The sequence below is a fragment of the Psittacula echo genome, assembly GCF_963264785.1.
Source record: "Psittacula echo genome assembly, chromosome: 3".
Taxonomy (NCBI): Eukaryota; Metazoa; Chordata; class Aves; order Psittaciformes; family Psittacidae; genus Psittacula; species Psittacula echo.
Window position 1 is genome coordinate 95,531,820 of NC_137736.1, and position 18,424 is coordinate 95,550,243.

The 18,424-nt window shown below is 43.2% G+C and overlaps 2 protein-coding genes across 7 annotated transcripts in view; both read right to left on the minus strand.

Annotated features, from left to right (window-relative positions):
* The window catches only part of SUGT1 (SGT1 homolog, MIS12 kinetochore complex assembly cochaperone), a 28,318-nt gene extending 18,193 nt beyond the window's left edge, over window positions 1-10,125 (minus strand). The window contains exons 1-5 of one of the 2 annotated variants that reach the window (XM_080612360.1): window positions 9,622-10,125; window positions 9,496-9,541; window positions 4,778-4,868; window positions 4,018-4,087; window positions 3,610-3,680 (exon numbers count right to left, since the gene is read on the minus strand). In XM_080612360.1, coding sequence (XP_080468486.1) covers window positions 3,610-3,680; window positions 4,018-4,087; window positions 4,778-4,868; window positions 9,496-9,541; window positions 9,622-9,656 — 313 coding nt within the window. In that variant the 5' untranslated portion in view covers window positions 9,657-10,125. The remainder of the gene's footprint in view (window positions 1-3,609; window positions 3,681-4,017; window positions 4,088-4,777; window positions 4,869-9,495; window positions 9,542-9,621) is intronic. The other variant, XM_080612359.1, reaches the window with a different exon arrangement.
* A 2,064-nt stretch (window positions 10,126-12,189) lies between these two features.
* The window catches only part of ELF1 (E74 like ETS transcription factor 1), an 87,513-nt gene continuing 81,278 nt past the window's right edge, over window positions 12,190-18,424 (minus strand). For all 5 annotated transcript variants that reach the window (XM_080612376.1, XM_080612375.1, XM_080612379.1 and 2 more), the window contains exon 9: window positions 12,190-13,906. In XM_080612376.1, coding sequence (XP_080468502.1) covers window positions 13,291-13,906 — 616 coding nt within the window. In that variant the 3' untranslated portion in view covers window positions 12,190-13,290. The remainder of the gene's footprint in view (window positions 13,907-18,424) is intronic.

The following is an 18,424-nucleotide window of genomic DNA, read 5'->3' on the forward strand; positions in this document are numbered from 1 at the left end:
ATGAATTAACCAAAACGAACTATCAGAGGGTTCTGTGCAGGGATTGAAAGGCTGCCTTCGATTACCAAATGTATACTTAAGATATTCAGATGACTGACCACAGACTGTCTTCAGAAATACATGGGAAAAGGAAGTGAGGCGAAGGATCCAAGATGTCACAAAGTTCTGATTAGATAAGGAAAATTCTTTGCTAAAAGACTGATGAAACACTGGAGCAGCTGCCCAAAGAGGCTGTCGAATTTTCAATCTTGGACATACTTGGAAATCAACAGTAGAAGGACCTAAGCACATATATGCAAGTTCAAAGGTAATACTGCTTTTGGCCAGGGCATGGAATTAGATGATCTCCAGAGCTTCCCTGCAATCTAAATTCATCTACAATTTTAAAACTCAGCACCCATACCCTACAAGGCTTCTAAGTTTTGCAGCGAGGAACAAAGTTTATTAATCAGAAGTGAAACTAAACTGAAGTAGGTTCAGGCATCTACACAGAGAAACCCGAGTCATGTCTCCATTGATCCAGCCTCTGACTTGCAGCAGCAGGTGAGAAATGCTCTTTTTAACTATGGCCTATGCAAGACTGCTTCGCACACAAACTTTAAAAGAAAGGTCCATGTTCTCTTCCCTGTTTTCCCAGATCCCCCTTGGCAGCCACTGCCTCCTTCCCTGTATGCCAGCACATTTTATAATTTGAGGCAGAAAGCTACTTTTTTTTTGTGCTTCATAATCGTATTATCATCCCAAAGAGCTTACAACAACTTCTATCTATAACTTTCTAGTTCAGAAAACATAACTGGGTCTTCATCTACTGAAAATTGGCTAACTCTTGGAATACAAGAAAAGTATCTACTAAGGCATGTCTTTAGAAAAGCTGACACGTTCCACTTTTACTAAATTAATTAGGTGGTCACAGCAAAAAAACCAAACAACCAAACAAGAAAATTTGAGTATAATTGTCCTAAACCCACATAATATACTGAATTGTAACAGATTACACTGCTTTTTCAATCTCAGGGAAATTAATGAACTCAAAAATCCTCATGGTTGAGTGAAAGGAATCTTGCTTCCTGATGTTATTTTATAAAATAAAGAAAAACTGCACATTCAACAATTCATCACATCAAGTCCTATTTAGATATCCCTGTAGGTGGGTAATGGGAATCTTGCTGGGGTACCATGGGCCTGTCAGTGCTACCAGTAATGAGCACAGGTAGGAAGCTCATTGGTGTTCGCATTCCAGATTAAGATTTCAAACGGCCCTAACATCAGCAAGGAACAGAATGATCTCTTGGTGTACTTCTGCCCCCTTGTGTGGCAAAGAAACCAACCTTGTCAGCAAAGAATTCCTGACTACAGTAATTCTCTCTGAGGCAGCAACAGCTCAGGTCATCTCCTTATCACCAGCTTAGTGGTATGTGGCAAATTTTCGCTCGGTTCTTTGCTCGTTTTGGACTAGCTACATTTAACTGAAGTTAATCGTTTTGCCATAAATGCTTATGCCCACTACTGTTTTCACCTGGTATCCACCAAACATTTCACAGAGCTGCAAATTCTGTTCCTGACGTAAACTTGCCAGCAAATTAGGTAATACATGGAAAAGAAGCAACTAAAACTTTCTATTTTTAAAAAGGCCTTCAAGAGACTCCTCACCTCACAGTGGGTCACAGGATTTTGTAACAAAATATGGGAAGCAGAGTGGAAGCTATCATTAGGTGAGAGAGTAATCAGGAAGGACTGGGAAGCTTCAGGAACACTTCAGCTGGGTAAGCAGCGAAACAATGGCAAATTAAACTCGAGCAGGTAGGAGTCAAGCAATTCAACACAGGAAATTCTTCTGCTGTATTTTAGGAATTCTCAATTAGCAAAGAGGATCCTGGTATGCACTGAGTTATCTGAAAAGATATCTGCAGCCTTGTGTGCTACTGCACCTTACAACAGAACTCAGATGTGAGGCCAAACAATGAAAAAGACATGCTCTAGCCTGAGGAGATCTTGTGTACAATCTGTATTTTGAATTACTCCAACTGACCAACGAGAAAGGTGACAAAGCCCATGTACATGAAATGCCTCAAACTGACAGTGGTTGCTTGGGGTGGTGCAAGAATATGAAAAAATACAGATTAATCAATTAAATTCAGGAGTAATGAGTTTGGAGATGTATGAAAAGTCACCTATCAAGTAAGGAAAGCTACAGAAATCACTGGAAGGAATCACTTCCTTTCACAGGAAGATATTAAAGAGAGAACTTGGAGAGATTGCAAAGACACACCTGTCTTTCTGGTATATAAACTAGTGGAGACTCCCTGGTTACCCAAACTGCCACAATGTAGAGAAAGTACGTTAGGGGATTTCTTACATTTTAACTCCTGCTCCAGAGCAGCCTAAGTTGACAACTAATGTTTGCTGTCATTTCACCACATCCCCCTGCCACCACCATTACCACTGCCCCAACACTGCTTTGCTGCTTCCTTTCTGCTGGCTTCAGCACTCAGACCCTTCACTGCACCATTTCAACACATCAACCCATTACCACATTAGAAGTATTTTAATACTTTAAAAATAGTAGCTTTCTGCAGACTTAATGCATCAAAAGAAGAGACTAAGCAATTACAAGAGTAGGAGGGAACATAATGACTTGGTAACAAGCACAAATTAGCTTACACTCCCATGAAACTCATTTTAGATGAGAGGATCAGACCACTTATTTTTGCTAAACCTTCAGGTCCCAGCCACCGTCACAAATAAGACAACATACTAGAAAGACCTGAGATCATGACAACACTTATCAGGCTAGTGCACTTTGCTCTGTGTAACCTTTCAAGGTGCTTTTCTTACCATTTCCTTATGCTGTTGAGAACAGAAGGAAAGGAATGAGAAGAAGGTTTTACTTAAAATGGGAGATAGGAGGGAAAATAAAGGAGTCACAATCACCTTGCAACTCTGCTTTGGTTTATGCTTCCCTGTGTCTTCTACCAAGCTTTCTGTACTAAACTACTCCTTTCCTGCTTCTAGAATAAAGTCAGGTTTTTAAAAAGCTCTATTTCTCCCAAACCTATAAAGTGCCCAAGTCCAGCTGGGAGGCCAACACGTCAAAAAAAAACCCAGATATAATAAACATGCTTCTGTAATTAACTGATATGCAATGTGAGGTAAAAATCCATTCTGTCAGTCTGAATACCCATCAAGTTGCATGTTCTTTCTAAAGACTGGTCTATCAAATGGTTTAAGAAGAAAGAAATTTCAGCTATGTATAAGAAGCCTGCTCTGTTCAGGAAGTTTCCCATGGTATTTAGTGCCACACTATTGCCACCATTCATTTGCAAGACCTCCAAGAAGCAGGAAAACACTTCATTTTATAGAAAACAAACCAAACCAAGACTCACAAACCCAACTAAGAACTTTGGCATGCGTTTTAAGCAGTTTTACACTTCTCTGCAGTGATTTGACAGCCTTCCCAAATGCCAGACATCTGAAGTCAGGCATCTAATTTATTAGCCTTTAAAAAAAAAATAATAGTTAAAAAAAATCACCCTTGGTCTTCACTTTCAACAAACACATTGCTCTCATCAGCAAAGAAGTACTGTGCACACAAGACATTTTAATACTTACTGTCCAACCTCTGTCCCTCTCTGAAGGACTCTAAAGCAGATGCATAGTTTTTGATATGATAGTCACCTAACCTGCCATGAACAAAGAAAACCACAGCTGATTACTTTTCAGTTAATGCCACATTCTGAAGGTCACAACATCCTTAGTTCACACACTATATTGCTTAAAATTCACATGTAAGGGTTTAAATCACCCAAAAGGTGTGTTTTTAAAATGGCTAGGATGTTAAGACAATCACCCTAAACTAAAGTGCTTCTTACAACAACAGCTTTATTACGAATGGGTTACAAGTAGTATGGCATTAAATTTATTCATTGTACTGCAAAAAGCTTGTACAGAGCCACAATCCAAATACTATTGCCCTACAGAGCATCATGATATTCACAAAGTACAACATATGATACATACCCTTTTCTAAGGAGTGCTACAGCATTTTTGGGGTTGAGTTCTAGGGACTTCTTTGCATCTGCAACTGCATCTGTTGGAAGTCAGTTTTAAGGTGACGAACATAATAACATATTATAAAAAGCAGCGAACTGTGAGCCCTTTAGTAATGAAAATGTTTTAAGGTGTACTATGTTAGCTTTCTTAGCTTGTACACAAATCACAGTGTCTAAATCTAGTCACAACTGCTACAGATGAACCCCTCAGTCAGCTGCAGAGCTCTACATTAAGATGCAGCATGACTTAAATTTAGTCAAATCCTCTACTTAAATCCGAAGTGTGAATCTGGTTTTTACTGGAAAGAAAAAAATAAACCAAATCTTCAGTAATTCAGTTAAACTTTTTCCCAGGCATTATTCACTTATCACATTCACACCATGATATGATTCAGTCTCTACCAAAAACATAAGGATGGAAGATGATTACAACATAAAGCTTAAAACCTGCCTAAGAAGCCTTCTTAAAAAGATGCTACCAATAAAATACTAGGCTAAAATCAAATGGGCAGCTGGAATTGCAGAGTACCCAATTCACTGGAAGTGTTACAGAAGCAAAGGAATCAAAGACAAAGACAATGACAAAACTATACACTAACTGGAAAAGCAGCATATTACATTACAGAAAACACTTTCTCTTATTTGGCTTCAGATTGAAGATGTCTTCTGTAAAGAAAGTGTTATAATACACTTGAAAGAGGATTCTCAGTGGTGTCTGAAGATGTTACCAGCATAGTTCTGTAGGAGAATATGAGCATAAGCTCGCTGACAATAATATTCGGCATCATCTGGATTCTTTTCCAGAGCTGTTGTCAGTTCCTGCAAAAACACATAAAACTCCCATGAAATAGCACCTTGGAAGTCCGCATAAAAACACAGTTCCAAACTCTGTCAACTAAGAGACATTTCAGAAGAAAATAAACTAACCGGCATGACTGTTTACCTGTTTCTCAGTTCTCACCTGCAAAGCTTAACCATCAGAGTGTGAAGTACAAGGAACCTGCCAGTTATAACAAACTCAAGGAGCCTGTTTCTTACTGAGAAGGAAACAGGACTTTCAAATGCCTTAAACATGAATTCTAATGCACAGGTGATCCTCAATATTCCAAAGACCTTCCTACAATTCTCAGCATACTTGTACACAGGTCTGCTGGATCTGAGGAAACACTGCAGTATTAGGAATTTGGCAGTCAACACACAGTATGTCAAAACACTCGTGTGGGGAAAACATGCTCAAAGCATTGTAACACGTGATGAAAAACCACACTACATGATATTACTGAGCATAAGAGGTTGTTCTGATTTATGATGAACACAAAAGTCGGAGAACAAAAGCCTTATAGGGCACAGGGCTAACAGGAAACATTGTTGCATAATGGAAATAAGCATAAAGTAGTCCATTGTTAGAGAAATCACTGGGTATACAGACCAAAATAACTGTATTATAAAACTTACGACTTTTGCACAACAGAATAAAAGCACAGTGATACAATGCATACACCTGGAAAAAGCATCTCCAATATTCTCCTTATTAGTGAAAGAAATTCTCTTTGCTAGAAGACAGTAAGTCTTCCAAAGCCACCACAGTACACAGCTACAGTACAGTAACTGTTTGCTAAGTTGACTTCTTCTCAGACTTCTAGTCAGAATCTAGTAAGTATGAATGTAGCTAAAATACAGGCTTTAAACCTGCAAAAATGTTAGTAAAATGTTGTAAAAACTGTCCCACCACGCCAGAGAAAATGGAACAGAAGGACTTTTTAATAGGTATCAGTGTCTTGTTCTATTTCATAGGTGTCACATACAATGTTTATGTCAAGTAGGAGTTAAAATGGCCAGAAGAGCTTCTTTCAGCAGTAGCACAAGTTCTTATCAGTTTAAGATATACAAATCTACCTCTAGGTACAGCATTTAAGTCTGGTCTTCTAATATATGGCTGGTGGGTCTCTGAAGAAAGTGGCAGGCAGCACGCAACTGTAACTTGATCCAATTGTACCAATGCCCCCCTAAGATTTAAAGTCAAAAGCAGTCTTCATTCTGGAAATATTCATGGCCTCCATCCATGGCCATGGAAATATTGAGTATTCCACAGGGGAGAGATACAAGGTAACATGCTTATTAAAATGGGTTCATGCTGTCCTGAGAGATGAAGTACAGCTTTTGACCCTCAAAAAAAAGTGGGGTCCAACTCTGACACTGAACTTTACAGGCACTTCACAAGCAGAGTTACTTCTGTGTCAGGTCACCTCTCGCTCCAAACATTATTCCCTGTGATTTACACTGATGACAGAAGTACTGATTAGAACCAGCAGACACAACTATACCACCAGCCCTCACCCCAGGAAAGCAAAGCAAAGCAAACCAAACCCAAGCATTTTCAACAGTGTGAAACTCAGCTCTCTGTTGTTTGGGTTTGAGTTTTTTAACCAGCACATCAGCATATCTAATTCAGACACACACATGCTGAAGTTACTCCTTACACAGCTATCTGAGAAGCCAGCCAAGTAGCTGGTGCTACTCAAGTAGCACCAGGAACTCCAGATTATGCACATTAGCAACAGTTACTTAGAGAAAGCTTAGACCTCGTCCTCACAAACATTCAAGTGTTTTCTACATATTTTGACTCTAAAGGCCCTTACCATGCAACCAAGTTGCAAATCTATTTCTAAATATGCTGGGAAATTTCAGGTCCCTTCATGCTAATGGCAAATTTGTATGAATTAAAAGGTGCTTTTGGTGTCCCCACAGTAACTTATCTTTTCAACATAAAATAACAAGTCATTGAAAAGTTCACAACTTTATCAGACAGCATTTAAAGACAGATGATGAGGGTTGTGACCAGTGCCACAGTCTAGTTGTAGACCTGCAACTAGTGGTGTCCCCAAGCATCAATACTGGGTCCAGTATTAACTAATTCATGAATGACTTGGTTGAAGGGATAGAGGGTACCCTCGGCAAGTTTGCTGAGGATACAAAACTGAAAAGAGCGGCCAGCACCCCAGAATGCTGTGCTGCCATCCAGAAGGATCTAGAGAGGCTGAAGACATGGGCAGAGGAACCTTTTGAAATTCAACACAAGCAAGTATGGGGTTTAGCACGTTGGCAGGAATAGCCCCGTGCACCAGTACAAGCTGGGGGCTGACCTGCTGGAAGGCAGCTTTGCAGAGAAGGACCTGGGGTCCTGGTGGACATCAACTGTCCATGAGCCAGCCATGTGCCCTTGTGGCCAAGAAGGCCAATGATATCTTGGGCTGTGTTAAGAAGAGTGCTGCCAGCAGGTTGAGGGAGGTAGTACTCCCTCTCTACTCAGCCCTTGCAGGGCCTCATCTGGAGTGCTCTGTCCAGTTCTGGGCTCCCCAGTGAAAGAGAAACATGGAGCTCCTTGAGCAAGGCCAGTGAAGGGCTACTAGAATAATAAAGGGACTGGAGCATCTCTCCTACGAGGAAGGGCTGTGGGAGCTGGGCCTGTCCAGCCTAGAGAACAGAAGGCTCAGGGAGGGGGGGAAGAGAGTTGTCTGATCAATGCATGTAGATAATCTGAAGAGAAGGTGTCAAGAGAATGCGGCCAGACTCTTCTTTGTGGTGCCAGGACAAAAGGCAATGGATATAAACTCAAAAACTGGAAGTTCCACCTGAACATGAGAAATAAGTTTACTGTGAGGGTGACTAAGTGTTGGCACAGGTTGCCCAGAGAGGTTGCGGAGTCTCCTTCTCTGGAGATACTCAGAAGCCACCTGGACACATTCCTGAGCCATGTGCTCTAGGTGACCTTGCCTGAGAAGCAGAGGTTGGACTAGATGACCCCCAGTGGTCCCTTCCCACCTCAACTACCCTGTGATTCAGGATCAGATGCAGCTGCAGAAAGCCAAAGCATGCACCCAGAAGTTACAAGGAATAAAAAGTCCTGAGGACACAGTGCAGAAATGCCATGCCAAGTGGGCACAGGTCTAGTCGGATGTGGAAGCATTACACAGCCCCATTTATATGGTATCATGTCCCAGGTTAGAAATATTAAGTACATGACCTAGAAGACCACACCTAAGATCAAACAAACGTGGTACACTACCTGTAGATCAAAGCTTTCAAGTCAGCTAAACTCTACTCTGAACTACGGCACTCACAGGTTCAGAGATTGTCAAGAAGTCTGGCTACTCAACTCAGTACTTTAAAAAAAAGGCTACACAGGTGACACCAGTATTATTGTATCAGATACTTAATAATGCTTTTACAACGTGTTATTGTTCTGAAGTGAACGTACAATGCCCTGAAATATACATTAGAAAAGCAAAGCAACTATGTAAATGCAAAAAAAAACCCAAACCCAAATGCATATTTTAATAGGATTTGTTAATACTTCCAAAGACCTTTTGATGTTGGGGATTTTTGTGTTTGGTGGTGAGTTTTCCCTCTCTACAATGAGAAAATTACTTTTTTTTTGGACCTTAAATTTGTTTTATTGTACCAAATATATTCGCTTATTCCAAATTGCTTTTTAGATGCCATTTCTCTTCTGAAAAACTTTTACAAGCTACAGTCCAAATCCCAAAAGCATTGTAAGGTTTAGCTTTACCATTTTCGTTATGAGAATGATAATTATCATCTTATGCTTCTGCCACCTACTCCATCCAAGCAGAACTATTTGTATCCTCACCCCTTCCAAGTATGTTAAATAGAAACACTTATCCACCCTTCACTTCTGTCTTCTTTGTTTTAGTTAAAAATAACCTTTGAAAGCACATTAATACATGTTAGCAGGTACAAGCATAGGATCATAGGACAGCCCAGGTTGGAAGCGGTCCTGGAAGATCATCCTGTCCAAGTCTTCGTGGGAGAGTGACATCATCTAGCACCCCATCCAGTCGTGCCTTGAAACCCCCAGTGATGTGGGCTCCACCGCATCCATGGGGAGGTTGTTCCACTGAAGGACTATTCTTACTGTAGAAGTTTATTTTTTATGTTGAGATGAAATAAAACACAGTTCCGGTCCCCACAAAATACAGGAAGTGGAAAAAAAATAGATCGGGCAGAATAAAGAACTAGTAAAGCCTGAATAAACGTCTCTAATAAGACTGGAGCTTTTTTAACTACAAATCGCAAATTAGTTATCTGAACTACCATGTACCTATACCAAAGTTGGTTCGTTTGTGGGGGGTTTTCCCTCTCTACAGCACAAGTAGCACCAGTGCTCTGTCAACTGCGCTGAACCCCTCCGAAGCCAGTCCTTACACATGAGCGGTTCCAGGGGAGGCTCGGCGAGTCCCCAGCTCGCACCAATGGAACCGACCGCACGACGCTTCAGGGCTCTCCTCGCTCCGGGCACGCTGCAAGCTCCGGCTGCCTCCAGCCCCACAGCACCGACGGCTCGGCAACCCTCAACCACCCGAGGCCTGTGCCTTGTGTCCCCCCACACCGCTTCCGAGCCGCCGCCCGCCCACACGGCCCTCACCTGCGCCGCGGCCCCCGGGTCCCGGTCGATGTCCCTGTCCGAGAACCTGCCGAGGAAACACAACGGCGTAAGAGGGCGGGCGAGAGGGCCGCGAGGCGGTGAGGCCGGGCCGGGTGAGAGGCTCACCGAGCAGGAGCCGGAGCCGCTGCCGCAGCCGCCATGCCACCCGCCGCCCCCAGGAAACTTCTGGAGCCGCTGAGGCACCGCACACCGAGCCCCAAGGCCGCAGCTGCGCAGGGCCTGCCGGGATGCAGAGGGGCGAGCCGGCGCCGCAAGCTCCTCCCGCGCCTCACTGGTGAGGCGGGGCAGCCATGGCTGCCGGCGCAACTGGTTTCCGTTCGTCACCAAGCTTCCTGCCCGCCTCTTCCGACCGCCGTGGTGGGTCTGTGGCGATTGCTGCCGTGCTGAAGTTTCCCGGATCGCGGGCAGGGCTTCCCAGACGGAGTCTAAGCATACACGGGAGAGAAAAGAGCGGGCGCCATTTGGGGTGCGAGCCTAAGGGGAACAGGGGTGAAGCTGAGGCGATCGTGGCCGCGGTGCGGGGCCGGCCCACTCCCGAGGCACCGGGCTGGTCGGAAGCTTAGGTACCGCTTCCCGCCCCAGCCTGGAGGGTGCCGGCACCCGCCGCTGGCTGTCGGCGAGCTTTGCAGGCCGCGGCGCCGCTGACTCCCCCCTTCATGACCTCGTAGAATGGTTTGGGTTGGAAGGGACCTTAAACCCCACCCAGTTCCAACCCCCTGCCGTGAGCAGGAACACCTTCCACTAGATCGGGTTGCTCCAAACCTCGGCCAGCCTAGCCTTGAACGGTGCCACAGATGGGGCAGCCACAGCTTCTCTGGGCAACCTGTGCCAGTGCCTCACCACCCTCGCAGGGAAGAATTTCTCCCTAGTGTCTAACCAAAATCTCCCCTCTTTCAGTTTAAAGCCATCCCCCCTGTCCTATCACAACTTCCTCCTCCCTGTGTTCCCTTCCATGAAACACCTCCGTAAAAAAAGGTCCCTTTTCTGCCCTGCAGCCTCACACGCACGCAGGAAAGCACAGCAGACTCAATTTTTTCTTTCTGAGTCAGCACCGTTCTGTGCTTTGTTTGGCTGCTGCCACAGGCACACAGGCAGCTGTGGGAGGGGAAGAGTTGCTCAAACTCCAAGTGTGAGCCCTGATCTATGATTCACTCCAGCTTCTCCCTTCCTTTGTCACAGAATCACAGAATGGTTTGGGTTAGAAGGGATATTAAAGTTCATCCAGTTTCAACACCCCTGCCCTGGGCAGGGACAACCCCCACTAGACCAGGCTGCTGTACTAAGGAGAGCCAAAAGTACAGATGCACCCAGCTGTTAGGCTGGAGCCTTAAGGACACGATCAGGGAGTGATTCTCATTTACTGTTCCTTACACAACACTGCTGCGGGAGACACGTCACTGTCTGCTGGAGATCTTCTCCTCTTAGCCAACTGCCATAAATGAAGCATAAACAAACCATTTTCTCTTTGTAATAGTTGCAGCTATGGCAAGAAGTTTTGTTGGCAAAGCTGTAACCTTACAGTGCTATTTTATTTTCATGTTTCCAGTAAATCAGCAGAACAAAACACCAATGCCAGTCAAGCGTTATCACTTCAGGTTTCCGAGTATTATGAAATACTTGTTCTACAGGAAGAAGTCCCTATTTTAGTCAGGTTTAAAGCCCCAGCCTCTCTCTCTAATGTTTTCATCAATCTGGAACAGCCTTCAGGATGAGGACTGCACTAGGTAATACTTCTACATCGCTTACCCTTATTCCTAGCAGTATTTCCAGCACTGCCCAGCTGCAGGGAGCTGCTGGACAAACAGGCCCTGGTCAGCTGGCAGCAGTTGCTCTGGTTTGGGTACGGCCAGTCTTCCTGAAATGGAAATGCTGGATCTGCAAGGTGGAAGAATGACTGCATGGGAGTCAGAGCGATGAAACACTGAATTAAACCAGGCAGGTAGAGCAGAGAGCTGCTTGTTCGATACAATCTGTAAAGTTCTATTCAACTAGGCCGAACTATCTCCGCCACAGTTCTACTCCCATTAGTTTTTCTAGTACCTTTAAGCTTATCTTTAATTTTTTATCACCCTATCAATAAAACTCCTAGATTAATTTAATCATAGAATCACAGAATGGTTTGGGTCGGAAGAGTCCTTAAAGCTCATCCAGTTCTAACCCCCTGCCACGGGCATGGACACTGTAGGGATTGGTGCACAGATGGGAAGTTGTCAGGAGGGACAGGAACCAGCTGACTCTAGGGAGGTGCTTAGGCCGCAAATATAAGGAATTCTAACTGCGCAATAAATCGTTGATGACCCGCATTCCGTGAATGCTGTATGTCTCAGCCCTAGTTCGGAGGGAACTAGTGCTTCCGTCCCTCACCACACGAGTAGCGAGAAACTACAAACACCTTCCACTAGACCAGGCTGCTCCAAGCCCTGTTCAGCCTGGCCTTGAACACTGCCAGGAATGGGGCAGCCACAGCTTCTCTGGGCAACCTGTGCAGTGTCTCACCACCCTCGCAGGTAAGAGCTTCTTCCTTAATGTCTAATCAAAATCTACCTTCTGTCAGTTTAAAACCTCTCCCACCACAGACCCACACTGATTAATCATGCTGCCCCATTTCTCAGTGTAGTTTGGTTATTTATAATGGTTGAAAAAACATAATAATGTAAACCATTGCAGAGTAAATACGGAAAAATATTTTTCCACTTGATTTATTTTCATAATAAACCAATTAAAAATACAAAAGGCAAGGACCCAAGGTTCAGAGGGCTCCATCATTTAAAAATTTGTCTTTAAATACAAATTCACTCTGTAATATGAATACATATAACATTAGACCTCTAAACATAATGATCTTATTTGCATCTATCAAATATTTGTATGGAAACAAATTAGCTGAAAAAACCTCCCTGTGACATTGAATGTACATTATTTACAATCAAAAAAAAAAACCAAAAAACTCTTAGCAGTAATAATCTCCAAATACCTGTATAAATTGTATATATTTAATTTCTTTCCCCCTCTTACAAAATAATCTGAAGTAGAAAGCAAGACTGTTAAGCTTCATAGTCACAAAATGGCATGAAACGTTTGCACCTGTAGTGATGCCGTTAGCTTCTGTAATTAAATATATCTGATGTTCCCGTATAAAATAGAGACATGGTGTTGTCCATTACTGGAATAAATGTTTCATATACTCTCAATAGGAGTGTATAGTCAATTTTGCACACACAAGAGCTTGTGCTGCAAAAAATGCAAGAGGATACCTGGTTATCAAAGTCTAAAACTGGTGTAATATACCAGTATGGAACAGACAGTCGGTCATAAAAATTCATGCACATGGAATGAAAAAAAATGTCCCACTAAAAGTAACTGTTGCTTTGGAAGTTAAGTGATACATGTAGGGATTAAACAGAAAAGGTTATAGTAATGTTACTGCAATGTAAATCGGCAGCAGACTGAAAACATACAATAAGAAAGAAGACTGAAACTTTGGCCAATAACCTCAGGAGAAAGTCTTCATAGCGTAAAGAGCATGTTCCTTCATGCCTGTATTTTGAAACATGAGTAATATGTCATTTTATTTATATGATGACATTTAGCAATTAACAGAAAATCAAAATCCATTCTAAAGCATGAATTCTAACAATTAACTGCAGAAATTAAGGAGCTTTGCAACATCTTGCTTTAGAATCAAATCATATATATACATAACTGAGAGGTCCCATCACATTTATGAAAATAATCATCCACAGGGTCTTTTGTTTGTTTGCTTGTTTTAAGAATTTACTCATATGAACTGGGCTCCAATGGCTCATTTTCTTGCTTCACTTGCATGTCAGATGGGAAAGCATTTGAACTGGACACCACCATCACAAACTGTTGCTGCTGGAATCTCTGCTCCAACTGCTCAGTATCACCTGCTTTGTCACTGTCATCTTCTTTCATTGCCTCTTGTACGTCGCTCTGCTTTGTTTCTGGTGCTTTAATAACCGAAGTGATCACCGTGCCGGAGGGATGAGCTACCTGTGAGTTGCTGGGTGAGAATGTTACCACAGGGGTGGTAGCACTGAAGGATGGAGATGAAGCCATGTTGACTGTCCCATTGCAAACTGTCTGCACGCTGCTGGTGATCACCTGCTGAACTTGTGCTGGGCTCAGCATGATTGAGGAAGGAGGTGAGACTGGCTTCTGAGACTGTAGCATGACGTTTTCTTTAAGGACCGTCATGGGCTGTGAAGTAGGAATGGCTTGTAAAATGAACTTTTGGGACGTTGTTGCTGAGGTTGGATCTGTGCTGGCTATCACTGTAGTAAGAGGCACTGTCTGGAGTGTTACAGTATGCAGCTGCTGATTGCTAGGAGACACAACCACTGGAACTTGGGTTGGATTCTGTAAAGTCCTATTAAGATTAGAAAAGAGGAGAGGGTCAGAACACTTCCACTCTGAGGTCTGAAAAACAATTACAGATTTACTATTTGAAAAATCACTTCGCATCATGAACATTTAATTTACCCAATGGTTCCAAAAGAGGTAGCAGGCACTCTCCTAAAAAAACAAGAACTGGACCTGACGCCTGAATTCAGCAACACTGTGCCCAAAGTAAAGGCACCCTGCATGAACAATAGCACCATTGCCAAACTTGCCTTTGAGATGTTCAGTAGTTCACCAGAAAACCTGGGAATTGCATCTGAAATCTCCTTCTTGGGCATCAAACAACATCATGAGCATGACCTACTACACAGCTGCCATCAGCCTCACAAGGTACCCTAAGTAATTTTGAAGGCATGAGCCTAAATTACTCCTAAATCAGGCCTCAATTCCCCTGACATTACATTTACCTATATGTAAAAGTATCTGCACTGTAACAGTGAGCCTGGCCAGGACCTTGTCAGACTCCCAGGACACATAGTTCTCTGTCTGCCAGGCTTGCACACTCCTTCTGGTAAAGCAACTGAAAAGAATTTGCTCCCAAAACATCTGTTTAAATTAGGAATGATTCCATCAGTTGCAGGCTCACAGACTTGGGCACCACGTTACTACTTTCTTTGTATGTACAGCAACATCAGAGGCTTGACAGCTACATGTTGGTACACAACTACGATAGACAGTGGTGACTTAGAGATGTGGCCAAAACACATACACTGCAGCCATGCAAATAACAACAAAATAAACAAACAAAACCCCCAAACCGCAACATACTCCTGGTGAAGCGAAGGATTTCCAGGGGAGGGAAAGAGGAAGGAACTGGCAATTGCTTTGATACCTTCCCACAGCTTGCTCCTTCCCACCACACCACACTCTCTCTGATAAATCTTTTTGGTTTGTACCCATGGAGTACCTATTTTTCACGGCTCTCTAAAATCCTACTTGCCAGCATTTAGCCACTGACCAGTCAGATCAGACTCAGCATATTCAAAACTTGATTTAAACTATGCTCTAGCTATCACAGTCACAACTGCTATCACAACACAGTCACAGTCACAACAAAAAGGTGACCAAGGCAGGACTTAACGATGCTGATGCTATGGGGCAATGTGGATGCAGTTCTGTTGGCGATGGTAGTTCAGCCCTGTGGGGAGCTGCATTCCCCCTTTCTTAACGCAGCAGCAGAAACAAGTGAAGGAATATTTGTAGAGGATTTCCCTAATCTCTTTCAGCTCAGTCCTCTGGGAAAGGCCTCTAGCTGAGCTCCAAAGATTGCTCCAGGAAGAGCAGCTCCAGTCACCCAGCTGGTATCAGGCTCAGAGCACATCAATACACCCTGAGCAGCCTCCAGCTGTCAGTCCTTGCTGTAGGCAGTCTTCACCCCACCTCATATGTGGTTTGGTAATATGATGAACATAAGCTGCCTCACAAGAAAGAAAGCTGCAGTACCCAGGAATGCTGCTGTAGCAGAACAAATCCAAATCCTTGCCCTTGAGGCTCCCACGTAGGTCTTACCAGAGAGGCTCTAATAGGCAAGAGACAAAGTTTGATGCAGCTGACACCAGTGTCAGTCTTGAACTCCTGTTTCACACAATCAGAGGCAGCCCACAGAAGCAGCTCATGGAAATGAGGGCTGGCTGGAGGTGAAACACCAGCCAGAGTGAAGTGATTGCTTCTTTTCTGCCAGCTTCTGAGAACTTAGTGCTACACAACAAATCCAAACAGCCAAGCTTGAAGTGCAAACCTCAGAATGACTCACACCATGTCTGCTAAGGGTAATCAGTGCTAAATCTTCCACCTCACCCCATCAATTCCCCTGGAACCTTGACAGAAAAATCACAAATGTCTGTGCCAGAAGCAGGAACAGGATGAGGGCACCCACTGGCATTTTTAAAAATGGAACAAAAAATTTGCCTACAGTTAAACAAACTTGCAGTAAAATCAGAATGTCTCATAGGTCCAGCTCAAGACATAAAAGTCTAGAGACCAGCAATCTAAGTGGAACAGCTACAAAGGAAAGGCAGCTGACACTTGCCACCAGAAAAGCATTAGAAGTATCAGAGCAGATACCAAGCCAGCTGTTTAATCCATGAAGAAACTTACTTGAGCCTGAAGGATTAAGATCAACTAAATAGTTTGAAAGCAGCAGCTGAAGCTGGTAGTCTGTGCTTGTAAGCCACCCAAGTATTACTCTGAAACTACTTTGTTGTTATTTAGCTCTCTTGCTTTAAACAATGTAGTAAAAATAAAAGCTTCTGGCTGCTAAATGGCTTTATAGGACAACCACAAAAAGTGTGAAGTGGATCTAATCAGTGCAGAAGGTGTTTTGCAAAGAACTAGAAACAACAGGCCTGAGAACACCAAACCAGCTAGTTTGTCTCAGCACACTGTAATTTGTATTTGCATACTGATGTTAAGCCATTTTGTTTCTCCTGAAAGCAAGTCCCATACCTGTGCATCATCCTGTGACTAACAGTTAACTCCAGGTGCTCTATCTTCTCTATCAGTCAAGATAGATATATATGATGCACATTTATACAAACATGTACATACACATATCTATACACACATAAGAGTGTGAACTTGCTACAGGGAAAGCATGCAGCAGATGTCTGTACAAGCACTGGATTAAGTAGCACACAGCCCCATAAATACACATTGTTATTTATGCTAATGATAGTCAAGCAAGACATCTGCCTCAATTGGTAAGACTACAGACAACTGTTGTGTCTACTGACTAAAAATCTATCTGCTCAAACTATTTGTCTTGAATATCACTATGTAAAAAAAACCCCAAAACAACAGGTTTGGTTAATCATTTTGCCTGTTTAAAAATAAAGTACACACTCCTGAAGGTGATCTGTTAACAACAGGCTACATTATTTTAGGTTCTGTGTGGTTTGGTATGCTTCTGAATTTCACTGTCAGTTTGCTAACGCCCTTCCTATCCTAAAGTACAAATCTATTGGGTGATTACTTCAAAAGTTCTTGCTGAGGTTACAGAAAGAACAAGAACATGGAGCAACAGTGGGGAAATACTGCCATATAGCCACCTGGTTACAACTGAGAAAAAAATTACAAAAATCCTAAAGTCATGGCAGAAAATGATCATCTACTTCTTGGTCCTTTTGGTATTGTTAACAAACAAGAATTGTGCAATATCATATGAGCTCATCAAGAGGTAACTAGTGATAAAGCAAACAGTAAGTGACAGGCAGGAAAAACAAGTTTATTCGCGGTAATTTACGTGAAATTTATGAAATGGAGAAAGGGAGAAGAAAGAAAAAACAACCCAAAACCTGTAGCTACAAGCCAAGGTAAACAAGGTATTCCACAGCACAAAAAGTAAATGAAACAAGGCAATATTAAGAAATACATAGAGAGCAGTAACAGAAGAGAATTCCCTCTTCAACACACACGTTCAATCTACAGCTATATGGAAAATGATGGCCTCGAGATAAACAGGCAGATTTCCAGGAACTTTCCCAGTTTGTTCAGCTAGCTGGTTGCAAACAGCTCACTGAGTCAAGCTAGGAAGAGCTTGAGGGAGGTGAGGGGGTGGGATGTGCTTGTCAGAACCAATTCAGATGCCCTAGTTGAGAGGCAATCTCTTCTGGGGTACTGGAGGAAGCATCAGCCAAATGCATCCCAGGAGCTCTCCTCCACAGCTGTGTTCACATACATGATCCTCAATAATCAGCAGTCCTCTCAATACCTCACCCCAACACACTGCCCCATAGCCACTGGCCCTTCTGCAGGAAAAGCCACGCAGACAGAAGCTGCTTAGGCAATCTGGGGGGAAATGTCCATGAGAGGAAGAAAGGCACCTGATGCCTTCATGTCCTGACTGAACACAGCCTCCTCCGAAGGGAGGGCAGAACTTGCCTGTTCTTGTCTAGCTTTGCCTGGACAAGATAATCTCTTCACATCATGAGGACAGAGACAGAGGACTCAGCTCTCAAGCATGGTGTCCTTTTTACTGACCCATGCAGTCTTACACTCTTCTTCCCAGAGTTTTTCAAAACTGCATGCTCACCTGAAACAAAATTTATCTGTCTAGATGACTTTGAAGTCCCTTCTGCTGTAAGCAGCCTTCTTCCTACCTACCACAGATATTACATCAGAAATGGGCTTAAGAGAAAGTCTCAGCTGCAGGAAAATCAAATCAAAATGTTTGCTATCCCTATTGTAAATATGTTCTGAGAAACACACCCTGTTGTAAGCTAAATGAGTCTTTATTGTAGAAGCTCACTGAGATCATGTCAGCCTATTTCTGGCCAACACTTCCCTCAGGAAGGGGATTTTCTTCACCACCCTGAAACTTGAAACAGTCAAGCCTGCACTTAAGAGATGACAGAGATCAGCTCTTTGCAACAATCACCTACTTCCCTTCCTTTGGGGAAAGCTACAGCAGCAGTGAGCCAGATCCACAAGTATCAGCTAGTTGGTGTGCTGGAGAGTTTCTACTGCAGACCTGCCTTTGGAGCATAAA